The 14,121-nt window shown below is 33.6% G+C and overlaps 1 protein-coding gene across 10 annotated transcripts in view; it reads left to right on the plus strand.

Annotated features, from left to right (window-relative positions):
• LOC105833366 overlaps nucleotides 1-14,121 on the plus strand; it is a 303,435-nt gene that overhangs the window by 247,102 nt on the left and 42,212 nt on the right. For all 10 annotated transcript variants that reach the window (XM_028194774.2, XM_028194775.2, XM_036292848.1 and 7 more), the window contains one exon: nucleotides 5,244-5,472. In XM_028194774.2, the coding sequence (XP_028050575.1) occupies nucleotides 5,244-5,472 (229 nt within the window). The remainder of the gene's footprint in view (nucleotides 1-5,243; nucleotides 5,473-14,121) is intronic.

Genomic DNA, 14,121 nt, shown 5'->3' on the forward strand with positions numbered 1-14,121 from the left:
ACGTTTAAACAAATTTTTTTTTATATTTACTGAACATTTGTTTAATGTTTTAAGATCAAAAAATTGTTTGCATTATTCAATCATTTTGATAAATTGAACGTAACCTCACCAGTCCAGCATCGCTTAATTTCTACGATAACTTCCCAAGGAGCACACAATATTTTTTTAACGTTTTTTAAATATTTATTTTTTATTATTTTTACATTATTAGCGTTTATTGTATAAATTGTTGTACCCCTCGTTGTGAGTACGATTTGGGATCGCTGCCAGAGATCTCGCGAGGAAGGTATTTGGTCACTTTACACCGTTAGTTGTATTGAACATTTTTATTCTTGTATTCAGTTACAGTGAATAGATCGCGACCCCGCAAGGCAGAGTGTCGCGTCTATGAGCTCGTTGTCCACGACCCCGCAAAGCAGAGCGTCGTGGTTGTGTATTTACAATAAGTTATCTCGGCGATACACGACCCCGCAAAGCAGAGTGTCGTGTGTAGTCTTAGTTTGTCTACTTCGGATTGACTCGCTCCTCACCTTCTTTCGCCGGTTTATATATCCGATAATTCGATAGTTGGATCGAAAGAAGGGGAGGATTGCGTGAAGGCGTAAATCGGTCAGTATTCCAAATTATTGCTTAGACAGCAAGTGCTGTCCAAGGAGCATTGCGCTAATTGTCGAGAGGATTGCGCGAAACCTCGCGCTCGATGCTGACTGCAGCTGACCGACTTACGTCATCGTGTTACTGACACCTTATCGTTATGAGTGTGTCACTCATAACAAAATAATATTTATTTAATATTTATTAAACATTTGTTTTACATAAATTATTTATTTCAAATAATGAATTAGAAAAAATATTTATAAAACATTTATTTGGCGTTTATTTAATATTTATAAATTATTAATTTTTTATTAAAAATAATTAAAAAAAATTATCTAAATAATATTTATTTAATATTTATGTAATTTTTATTTTACATTCAAAAAATCGTTTGAAATAATATTTTTAAAAATATTGATTTAATAGTGATTTAATATTTATGTTACAATAATTAATTATTTAAAATAATGATTTAGGACAAATATTTATATAATATTTAATTAATGTTTTTATAATATTAATTTAACATTTTAATAAATTGTTTAAAATAATATTTACGTAACATTTATTTAATGTTTATGTAGTAATTATTTCACATTTAAAAAGTTTAAAATATTTGTTGTGAGCGAAACACTCACAACCAATAAAATTATATTATAAATAAAGAATATAGAGTATTAAAATTATCATATATCTCGCCAAGAAAGGCTCGCTATCACAAGGTGTCAGGTGACATATGCCTCGTGCGTTGCCGGCCGGTCATCGCACTGGGCAACGCACCAGCCACCTTAAGGAATTTAGCGAAGCCAGCTTAGCAACAATCATGCCACCGGAAATGCATACCTGCATTTTGGCAATTGTTGCTAAGCTCGCGAATATTTCCCGCGCGCGGGAATGACCATATATGGTCATGCGGAGGGCCCGATGCCCCCACTAATAATCAAATCCGCGACACTATTTAAGCTGCTGCCGAACAGCGGCCCGTGGGATCAGTGATTAGCAATCAAGCCGATACGTACGGCCCGTACGAGTTCGGGACTTAGCCGCAAGCAAACCTCGAGCGAGCGAAGAGACGACGCGTTAACTCCGAGTCACGCGCCGTATCTAATCAAATGTAACCCGACGCGGCACCTTCGCCGACCGCCGCTATTGTACATTACAAGCAGAATAAATCTTTTTATTAAATTCACGTAAAATCTGTGAGTGAGTGATTTGAGGACCCTGCCAACAAAAGTCGCCTCTTTCCGCGAGTTCCTACTCCTTGGGCAGCAACGAATCCCTAAGGATCTTTTGTCGCACCGCAAGGTACGGCAAAAATTATTTGTTGTACCGCAAGGCGCAACATATTATTATTTTTTTTTTTTAATATTTGACTCCTGGTTAGGAAGTGTTACTGATTATGGAGCATAAATCAAGTGTAAAGGAACAGTGAATCTATATAATAAGAATGTTAAAAGCATATAAATGAAACCTGCAACAGACACAAATTGAAACATCGGAACATAAAGAAAGTGAAGATTAAGACAATTATATTATCGAAACAATATGACATATTAACAATGCTCAAAAATTATAAAAAATGACATCTATCTTTCATTTTTTTAACGAACACAGCAAAAATAGATCTTTTCATAAGTAATTCCACATGTAGCTATTTTGCATATGTAAAAATTAGTAAAAAACTAAAATTTTATGTTTAATTATAAAAACATGTGTTAACTATACATGTTTCATCCTTTTGACAACAACTATTGAATGCTCTATAACAAATATATATGAATAAACATGAAATACTCATGGATTATCACAAAGTGTTAGGTTGCGTACGATCTTCGAAGTCAATCGATGTTGACGGTGGCTAACAGTTGGATGGGTGACCGTTTTTTCGGGCGTATAAATTAAACATGTTCTAACAGGTACGACCGTCGGTTGCCTGAAACATGTAGTCTTCTCCCCTAAGTTATCGTAATGTAAACATAATGTTTTACAGTTTTTTACTAATTTGTACATATACGAAATAGCTACATGTGGAATTACTTATGAAAAGATTTATTTTTGCTGTATTTGTTAAAAAAATGAAGGATAGATGTCATTTTTTATAATTTTTGAGTATTGTTAATATTGCCATATTGTTTCGATAATATATATTGTCTTAATCTTCACTTTCTTTATGTTCCGATGTTTCAATTTGAGTCTCTTAGAGGTTTTATTTATACGCTTTTAACACTCTCATTATATAGATTCACTGTTCCTTTACACTTGATTTATGCTCCATAATTAGTAACGCTTTCTAACCAGGAGTCAAATATTTAGAAAAAAAAAAATTTTTAAACGTTTTAAATGTGAAATAATTACTACATAAACATTAAATACATGTTACGTAAATATTATTTTAAACAATTTATTAAAATGTTAAGTTAATATTATAAAAACATCAATTAAATATTATATAAATATTTGTCCTAAATTATTATTTTAAATAATTAATTATTGTAACATAAACATTAAATCACTATTAAATTAATATTTCTAAAAATATTATTTTAAACGATTTTTTGAATGTAAAATAAAAATTACATAAATATTAAATACATATTTAATAATTTTCTTAAATTATTATTTTTAATAAAAAATTAATAATTTATAAATATTAAATAAACGTCAAATAAACGTTTTATAAATATTTTTTCTAATTTATTATTTAAAATAAATAATTAATGTAAAACAAATGTTTAATAAATATTAAATAAATATTATTTATACAATAAACGCTAATAATGTAAAAATAATAAAAAATAAATATTTAAAAAACGTTAAAAAAATGTATGCTCCTTGGGTTATCAATGAATCTCCGCTAACTATACCCTGTATTTTCATTATCTATTAATGAAAACAAATTTTACATGTTTCCAGCTTTAATTTGTTGGCAAAAAAATTTAAAATTTTGCATCAATATATTACTGGACAACGGCTATCCACTAGATCTTGTTTTTCATGAAATTAATAACAGACTTAAGAAACATTTTAATAATCGAGTGGAACTCACAGACTCTCAAACTAATCAGGCTAAAACTGAAAGTCAATGTATAAAGAAAAAGTATTTTGTATTACCTTATATCAGACACATATCTGAAACAGCCTCATCTTTGTTAACAAAGATTTGTTAATGTTTGGCTTTCGATGCCTCAATAAATTGAACATGTTCATCAGGGTGCAGGACATAACCGATATAAATCTAATGAATAATATTGTCTACAAAATATGCTGTAAAAATTGTAACGCGTCATATGTAGGACAGACAAAGAGACATTTAAGTACCAGGATTAAAGAACATGCGAATAATTTTAAATTGGAATCGTCGAGACACTCCGTGGTAACAGAACACATGCTAAAAAATAACCACGTGTTTGATTGGAATAACGTTAAAATATTAGATTCTGAATCAAGATACCAAAAAAGGTTAATTTCAGAAATATTAAGGAACAAGTTAATGGCATCAATTTACAGAAGGACACCGAGTGTCTTGACAATTCTTATTATTGTTTGTTTGACATTTTGTCGAAAATGACTAACGGAAAATAAGTCTCGCTCATTCTGCCTCTGACTACCGAACGTTACACTTGTCTCTAGCGCTTTGTCGAATACTCTGTGTATTGTTGCTCTTTTTAATATTGTGTTTTAAGATCTGCGATTAACATATATAAGTTTACAGTTTTCTGCAATACGCATACCAGTTTATGTTATTCATAACACGGTTTCCATCGTTTTTAATCTTATAAATTTATTTTAATATGAAAACCGACTTACGAAAAAATTTCATTATTTTTCACTTTATTATTTATTTAATTATATTATTGATTAGTTTATGTTTTTATTTATTATGACATAATTTGATACGCAATGAGCTGTTTTATGGTTGTTCAATGGTCATCTTGTTTAACTGTTTAATTATATTTTCGTGTCCATCATTTCATTCATGTTTTAAGTTCGTACATTGGTAATGTATTATAACTGAAGAGGACTAAGTATAGTCGAAATGTTTCTTTAACACAGTGTTTTTGTTTAATTTGTTGTATTAATTATCTGCGTTTTATGTTTGTATTTAATATTGATAATGATTACTTCAATCTGATTACAGATTGAAACATTTATTTCATTTGTTTAAGTTTATTGGCATAATACACTGAATACAACGATATTCAGTATTGGCTCATTTGACCGTTCTTTTTTTAGTTAATTTATTATTAATTCTAAAATATTTACTACATTTTCTCGATTAAATGAACATTATTTCCTTCTTATTTTAACTTCAAATAAGGTAGTAAAATTGTTTCACAGGTTTTCATTAAGGGTAGAAAATAATTTTTACACTCCTTCCTTTAATATTTAAAACTTGAATGACTTTCTTGTAATTATATGATTAAGAAACATTAAAAGATATAATAAAATAAATATATTATACTTCAAAGTATTTAAAAATTTTCTAATCTTATCTGAAATTTTAAATAAAAGTTCAAGAAGTCTGTATTTTCCAGAAATACTCAGGGGATTCTTTTACAAAATTTGAGTAAAATAAATTAAGTTACTTTCTAGATAATCACCTTTCGAAATTAAACACGATCATAATTTTATCTACAATTTTCCAGGTCAATGAGATTGTCTTTATACCGACCAAGCTTGAATGAATACAACGTACGAATATTGCCACAAGAATTGCAGAAGATAAAGAATTCACGACTGATCCTGTTAATAGTACCGCAGCATTCGCGCGGAATCGCTATTATGGCACTGGCAGCTCACTTGATTGGATTACACTCCAAGCTCGTCCTCTGTGTTCAAATTCTTCCTGAGGGTTCTATTGTGTCTGATGAACAAGTATGATATATACTTTACATTTTCCTTCTACCTTTATCTCTTTACTAATATACACGTGCGCGGAACACACACACACACACATACACACACACACACACACACACACGCACGCACGCACACAAAGCAAACAATTGCTATTTTAGATAATCAAGCCTGCAGAGATAGTTTTTGAACTATGTTACCAATTTCTAATACCAAGAAAGTAACAAATTTTACACTCTGTTGGGGATGCTGGAGATTTTAATATGGATTCTGTCTATTTTACCGACAGAAAGACAGTAATTTTTGTTTTGCAATATTTTTTTATTTCTTTTATAGATTTAGAAATTCTTCTCCAGAGTGAAAGAATACGCATTATTATCAGTCTTTAGGAAGGAGTTTCTAACAAAAATGAAAAAAAAGTTATGTTAAAGTGCCCATCACTTAGAGTCAATAATGTAGAGCCATTCATGCATATCATCAAGATTTCTTATGTATTTCTTTTATAGATTTGGAAATCCTTTTTCAGAATTAAAGTACATGAATTAATATCAAAATATGAACTGGATTTTATACACGTCAGTAAACTTAGCACCTACTAAAAAAAAGTTCGGAAATACCGCATAATTTTCTGCTAATTACACAGGCACACACAAAAAGAATAGTTGGTCCGGCGAACCAGAGTAATCAATCCTCATGTATTTTGACCCGCTGAATCCGAATCCAAAGTCAGAATTGCAAAGTTAGTTCACATTTTCTAACTTCAAAAAAAAAATTTTTTATGTTGGTCCGACGGATCAGACTAATCTATTCTTATGTATTTTGACCCGCTAAATCCAAATCCAATGTCAAAATTGATGAATTGGCTCATTTTTTCCTAATCTTAAAAAAATTTTTTTACGTTGGGTCTCGCGAACCAGACTAGTCTATCCTTATGTATTTTGACTCGCTGAATCTAAATTCAAGGTCAGAATTGTCGAATTGGATAATTTTTTTCTAACTTCAAAAAAACACCTTGTAAAAGCAATTTGCGTCACAAATGTATAATTTAGAGCGTGCAAGCTTGTGTAACCACATTACCCGGGGAAAATTTACTACGTATGACAAATCTGAGCTTCTGTGAATAAATAGCGTAGAAAATTCACTCCCTTTTTCTATTATATTGTTGCGCGCCACGCGTCGCCCGGTATACTCCGCGCCTCCAGTCAGCTGTGAGACCGATCGATAATATCAATCGGTCGGTTGCCGGGGAATATTTGTAAACAAAAATGTGATTGTTACTTTTGTGCCAGACTCCTGCCATGGAGGACGCTCTGTAAATTTGTTTCCGCTGTCGAAATAAAGTTGGTGTTCCTACGAAATCTTGCCTAACTTCTTTTCCGCAAGTGCGTGTAATTTCTGCTGAACGCTCAAACGAGATGTCTCTGTAATAGAAAACAAACGTAAGAGAAAGCCATTGCACAGAATCTTCGTGAATAAAAAAGTTAGATATTGTTGCGTCGAGACGCTTCTTGTCTCGACGCAACAATATCTAACTCTTTTATTCACGAAGATTCTGTGCAATGGCTTTCTCTTACGTTTGTTTTCTATTACAGAGACATCTCGTTTGAGCGTTCAGCAGAAATCAGCCATCATGTTCACATCCCACTTGCCTTGATATCGATGCTCCATCTCCTTGATGTCCTAATGAAATTTTTTTCACTGTTCTTCACTGTAATTACCTAGATTTTCTGGGAAGTAGTCGAGAATCCAAGAAATGCAACTTAAGATTTATTAAGCAACCTAGTTTTCTATAGTTTTCCATCATTTCCGCCACCCTTTTTTTGTAATATTGACTTTTGTGTTTTTCTAGAAAATTTTCTATGACACCTTTGAAACTCAGGCAGGCTGCTCTTTCATCTTCATTCATTTTTGTGACAAAATTGTCGACGTATTTGAGGTCCATTGACAATTTCTTCTCGCAATTTTGCATTAAAGATGTTGGAAAATTTTTCTTGTAAATACTGATAGCATTTACTTCTTTTATTCAGAGCTTTCACCCATTGTTTTATGAGTCCTAATTTGATATGAAGAGATGGAAAAAGAATTTTTGAAGGCTCAACTAACGGTTCATTTATGATGTTTTTAGGTTCCAAAGACGTCCTTTTCGGCCATTCTTTTCTTATGTAATGGTTTGTTTGATCTCTATTATCTCATTTACATAGAAAGCACGTATTTTTTGTGTAACCTGATTTTTGGCTCACTAATGTGGTGAGAATTTTTAGATTTTCACAAATTTGCCATCTATGTTCTGTGTATTTAATTTTTTCAAGAACTGTTTTCAGATTTGTGTACTCTTCTTTTATCACTACCAAGTGCGCTACAGGAATGAAGGCATATACATTAGTATTGTGCTGCAACACTGCTTTTAAGTTTTTCTTAGAAGAATCGACGAATAGTCTCTACTCAGATTTGTAACATCCAGGTTTCAGTTTGTTTATTAATCAAAACCTTTGAGAATAAAAGAGATATATAATAGAAAAAAGGAGTGAATTTTCCACGCTATTTATTCACAGAAGCTCAGACTTGTCATATCTTTACAATTTTCCCCGGGTAATGTTACGCAAGCTTGCACGTTCTGGATTATACATTTGTGACCCAAACTGCTTTCACAAGGTGTTTTTTTGAGGTTAGAAAAAAATGAGCCAATTCAGCAATTCTGACCTTGAATTTGGATTCAGCGGTTCAAAATACATAAGGATTGATTAGTTTGGTCCGCCGGACCAACATTAAAAAAATTTTTTGTGAGGTTAGAAAATGTGAGCTATCTTTGCAATTCTGTCCTTGGATTCGGATTCAACGGATTAAAATACACAAAGATTGACTAGTCTGGTCCGACGGACTAATTACTTTTTTTGTGTGCTTGGGTAATTAGTTATATTTATAGCAAAGTTCTTTGCACTATGTTTTTTCACGAACTGCGTATTTAATAAATAAAAACTAAATATTGAATAAATAAAAAGTATTAAAAAAACAAAAATTGAAACAAAAAAAAAGAACAAAATTACAAGTAAATCTTATTCACGTTCATCTCCTCGTGGTAAGATTCGAATAATGACTATGATTGTAGACGGCTAAGAAACGTGAAAAAATACATGTACCCGTGAGTGCATAACTGAAAACGCACACGTATCTTTACGCACAAGCGCACATATTCATAGACACTTGCATAGATATACCAGGTCTGTAAATATGAAACTGGAATTTGCCCATAGATGGCGCTAGCTGTCAATATAATGTGATACTTATAGCCAAGGAATAATGAGCTCAGGGCACTAGGTATTCTGTTACTCAATTTATTTGCGAAGAGATACACACGAAGCACACTGATGATAGTAATAATAAGAAGAAATCGTATTAGTCCGAGGCAGCGCGAGCGTCTTTTACACACTTACCCGCGCGCGCCCCAAAAAAGAATAATGAAGAGGAGTTCCTTGGTTGGTTGTCGAAACCACCGGAAACCCACGCGATTGGTCGTCACATGGAAGTGCGCCAGAGTTCGTGGCCTATGGGCTCAACTGGCGCGGAACTAGCAGTTGCTTCCGCCTGTGGCGCCGTAACTCTCGTGCGGGCGACTCGTAAAGCTGGAGATGGTTTGCGCGGAGAATCGTGTCGGATGGTGGTTCCACCACAATAATTATTGTCAAACCGCGTCATTGGCGCCATTTTCTTGTTTTGACATCTGATAAAGATTTTCAATTCACAACAATATAAGTTTCATACAACAGTATAGTTTTTAATAGCGTTGAACATGTCGAATTTTGTGCCTGGAAACTACGATTTGCGGACAGCATTAATTTTCTGTTATCATTGAAGAAAACTGCTGCAGAATCACATCGAATGCTTGTCGAAGCTTACGGTAAGCATGCTCTGGGCAAATCACAGTGCTTTGAGTGGTTTAAAAAATTCAAAAGTGGCTATTATGGACGCGAGAAGCGAAGAACGTGGAAGACCACCGAAAAAGTTTGAAGACAGCGAATTGGAAGCATTGTTGGATGAGGATGACGCTCAAACGCAACAACAACTCGCGGATCAATTAAATGTGACACGAGAAGCCGTCTTTATACGTTTGAAAGCCACGTGGGAAAGATACAGAAAATGGGAAAATGGGTTCCACATGAACCGAATAAAAGACAGCAGGAAAACCGAAAAATCACTTGCGAAATGCTGCTCGCCAGGTACAAAAGAAAGTCATTTCTCCATTGAATTGTGACTGGCGATAAAAAGTGGATATGTTTTGAGAATCCTAAGTGTAAAAGATCATGGGTAACTCTAGGCAAACCATCGACGTCGACTGCAAAGCCAAATCGCTATGGACGGAAAACAATGCTCTGTGTTTGGTAAGATCAGAAGAGTGTGATCTATTATAAGTTGCTAAAACCTGGCGAAACCGTTAATACTGAACGCTACCGACAACAAATGATCGATTTGAATCAAGCTTTGGGTGAAAAACGACCAAAATACCAAAAAAGGCAACACAAGTGATTTTGCTTCATGATAATGCACCATCACATACAGCAAAACCGGCCAAGGAAACGATTGATGCGTTTGGTTGGGAAATACTTTCGCATGCGGCTTAATTACCAGACTTGGCTCCATCCGATTATTACTTATTTTCATCGATGGGACACGCACTTGCTGAGCAGCGCTTCACATCTTACGAATATATACGAAAATGGCTCGATGACTGGTTTGTCTGAAAAGAGGAACATTTTTTGGCGTAGCATCCACAAATTGTCAGAGAGATGGGAAAAATGTATAGCTAGCGATGGACAATACTTTAAATAAAATATTTTTCATCATTTTCATACAATTGTAACGAACCTCCCGTCCGCCGGCATCACCGACCGCGCACGGCCCGGCCGAGCCGCAAAACGGGCACCGTCCTAATCGCCGCATAAAAAGCGTCGAGACGACCATCGTCTCCGCTTCACATTTTTCCTCGTGCTCTCCCAGCCTTCACGGGAGGGGGCGAGCACGGGGAAAACCGAAGATTCACGAGGATCTCCGATCCTCCACCCGGGCGAGTATAAAAGGCCGCTCCGGTAGAGGCTGCGACACTTCTCGATCTGACCGTATACTGGTACTCCGATCCCGATCAGAATACGACCAAGAGAAGCTTCCTGCGACACGGTGATTAGGGTAGAGTGTTCTCTGTCTTAACCAAGAGCTCTTGGTACCGCTCGCATCTAAAACTCCTAGAAGCGATTCCGTAGCAGAGGGTAGAGCGTCTCCGCCTTCGTCGAGAGTTCTCGGCTACGGATCTTCCTTAACACCTGATTACTCGGTTCGAACACAACGGGGGTGGAGTTTTCTCCGTCTCCCTCGAGGATTCTCGAGATCGACGCCGGCACTTCCTAAATTATAGCCAAATCCGAAGTCGCCACGCGATACGTCAAAACACACCGCGCTTCACGCCTCATACCGCGCACCACCGATCTTGAGGTAATTACCGCCCGCTGCACCGCACGCCTCGCCGCGTCTCGAAGCTCCGCTTCTCACCTCAGGACATTGCCCGCCGGCTTGTCGCCGCACACCGCGACTCCCACCGAGATATTCACGCGACCGGAGAACAGCTGTTTCAGTCGAGCGACACTTTGTATATAGAATCTCACTGTAAATACTTATACATACGTTCTTAAAAGCAAAATATATTATAACGTTTTATTTAATCAAGCCAGATCGAGTCTATTGTCTCAGGGACCTTTCTTACACCCGATCCCGACGAGCTAAAAAGTCCGCGTAGGAAATACGGTCCGTTACACAATAAACGTGTATTTTCTACACAAAAATTCCGGTTTCATATTTACATACCTGGTATACACATTTGTGAAAAGCAACTACTTTTTGATTGGGTTCAACGGTATTAGTCAGATTTTCTAAGCAAATATTGGTTTTTTATTACCATAATACGACTTTTAAGTCGCCATTTTGAATCAGCTATTTTTTCCTTAAAAAAAAAAGATTTTGGTCCAAGAAACCTGCAAAGTTCTATATTTCATTTATAACTGCATTAAAATTTTGCAGAAATAGAGAAATTCGAGAAATGTCCAGTTATTTGCCTCCATTTTGTTTTCACCATCTTGATTTTAAAAAAATGCTTGCATGCCTTTCGAAACCTTAGACATATAAGATGCGATATATTTACGTTACGGTGATTTTTAAAAATCATAAATGGTAGTAAATTAAAGATTTATGAAAAACAATTCGTGAAAATTTCGATTTTTCGTTGACAATCGAGTTATAACTTTTAAACAAATGGAATTTTTGAAATTCTGATGACTGATGCATCTGAAAAAGCAATCTTGAAAACATAAGGAAAACCTTCATACAATTTTTTTCTGTTTTAACATAAGAAATTATGGCGATGAAATTGCATTCAAAAAGTGTCCATTTGGGTCTTAAAGGGTTAAGGTTGTGTGCTGACGCAAACGCAAGAGTAAAGTACCCTTAAAAAATGAACTGCAGCATTGACTATAGTATCAAAATAATCGTTAATTTATTTGTTGTAGAAATATCCAGGTCTCGAATTTTTTGCTCACAATTTAATTTGTGCAACTTAATTGTTAATGCACACACCCAAATATCTTAAAAAATTAAATTGCTGCATCGACTATGGTACCAAAATGGTCGTCTATTTATTTGCTATTAAAATGTCCAGTTTCCGAATTTTTTGCTTAACATTTAATTTTTTAGATAATTTGTTCTTGCATGCGCGCATTAACAATTGAGTTGCACAAGTTAAATTGTGAGCAAAAAATTCGGGACCTGGATATTTTAAGAGCAGATGAATAAACTCAAACTTGGTCGGGGTCGATAATGTAGAGTTATTTGTGCTTATCATTAACTTTAATTCTATTTACCTAGGGTAGAATAAACTCTACGGGCATTTTTAAGACTTAAAATTAGTTTTAGCTAAGTAGATAGTCGAAGGTTATACTTGTGTCGACATTTACCAATACTTTAAAACACCCTTTTAAATATCACGCAGTGACGCACAATGTCACTTTGGCTTAGGATATTTGATCGAAGCGGACGATTTCGAGGCTTGGGGGTGAACTACACCTCATATGTAGGATACGTAAATATTGTGAAATTTTTTAATTAAAAAAAATTTTTTACAGTATTAGATACTATAAATTAGGTACATGTTTGTGTATATAATAATCTTTTTTACGACTCATATGTGAGGGCCAATATGAAAAAAGTGTTAGTGCTTGAAAAATTGATTTTCGGTTTTTGACAGATTCTTATGTAAAAATGTCTAAAAAATTCGATAAAACAATCCGCGGAGCTCTATCTGATTTATTAGGTATTTATAAACTGTCAAAGTGGAGTATGTTATTTGTAAGTTTGACAAATTTGATTTCTATAAATTCTATGTGAAGGTACATGTTTATCTTTAAAAACTTTAAAAGCGTTTTCCTCAAATAGTTGTTTTTGATCACTAACATCCTTTTCATATTCTCGCTCTTACATATGTTTTGTACATGTAGATGAGTTACAATTTTTTATCACAGACCAGACCGTGATATCTTTATGTATTTTTACCCGTTGAACACAAATTCGGTGTCAGAATTGCCCCATCACTCACTATTTTCCGCGTACAGCGAAATTATTACGATTTTCAAAGTTTTTTTAGACCATTTTTTTTTTATTTAAAAAAAAGGTGGGTGATGAAGCAATTCTGACTCCGAATTTATGTTCAGCATATCAAAATACATAGAGATTGATTAATGGGGTTCCAAAGACGGACTAGTTTTTTTTTTGTGTTTCTGTGTTCCTTGTGTTAGCGTTACAGAATGCAGACTTTGACCTTATATCTTGAAGATAAAGAGTAGGCTCAATCTGAAACTTTTAAGGAATTAATATCTTATATTATATATAACTATTGTTTAGAACTAAATTTAAATCGGAATTCCAGGGTGGCGAAAGAAGCAATTTTTGGCCTGTTTTTGCCTCACTCTTTTATTAAGGGGGAATCCCATTTTTAAAGTAAAAAAAAAAAGATTTTTTTATTGCTTTAATTATTAGTTTGAACTTTTAACCCTCAGTTCCTACACTATCGAAATTTTACGTTATTCCTACACTGAGTCTGTAAGACCCGAGCGATTTAGGGATACAAACCCTTGTATCTCTAAATCAAATTAACATAGAATAAACAATTTTTTTTTCAAATTTAATGCCAGAATCTCAAAAAAAAGAATATGCAATTTAGAATTTTTCAAATTTAATAATTTTTTAGATATTTTGAAAAATATGAAAATACTTTTTGAAATAAACACGTTTTTTTTTCAAAATTAAATATCTCCATTACAAATCAAGATAAAAGAACTTTAATAGTGAGCAAATAAAAGGTCTTGAGTACTTTATGACTATAAAAGTTGTTTTGTGGTTTATTTCAAAAAACATTTTTTTGCAAAATGAAAATCAGTAAATTGAGCCTTTTTTAATGTTTCTTTTTTATCGTATTTAGGTTATTCTTGCTTAGAAAAAAATATAGTTCTAATTTTATACTTTTTATATAATTAAATATAATATTTATAAAATAACATTTTTGTAAATAAATAAATTGTTTATAATTAATGGATGGTCGTTTTTCTTGATGAAAAACAATAAAAAGACTTATTT

The sequence above is a fragment of the Monomorium pharaonis genome, chromosome 10 (genome assembly GCF_013373865.1).
Source record: "Monomorium pharaonis isolate MP-MQ-018 chromosome 10, ASM1337386v2, whole genome shotgun sequence".
NCBI classification, from domain to species: domain Eukaryota; kingdom Metazoa; phylum Arthropoda; class Insecta; order Hymenoptera; family Formicidae; genus Monomorium; species Monomorium pharaonis.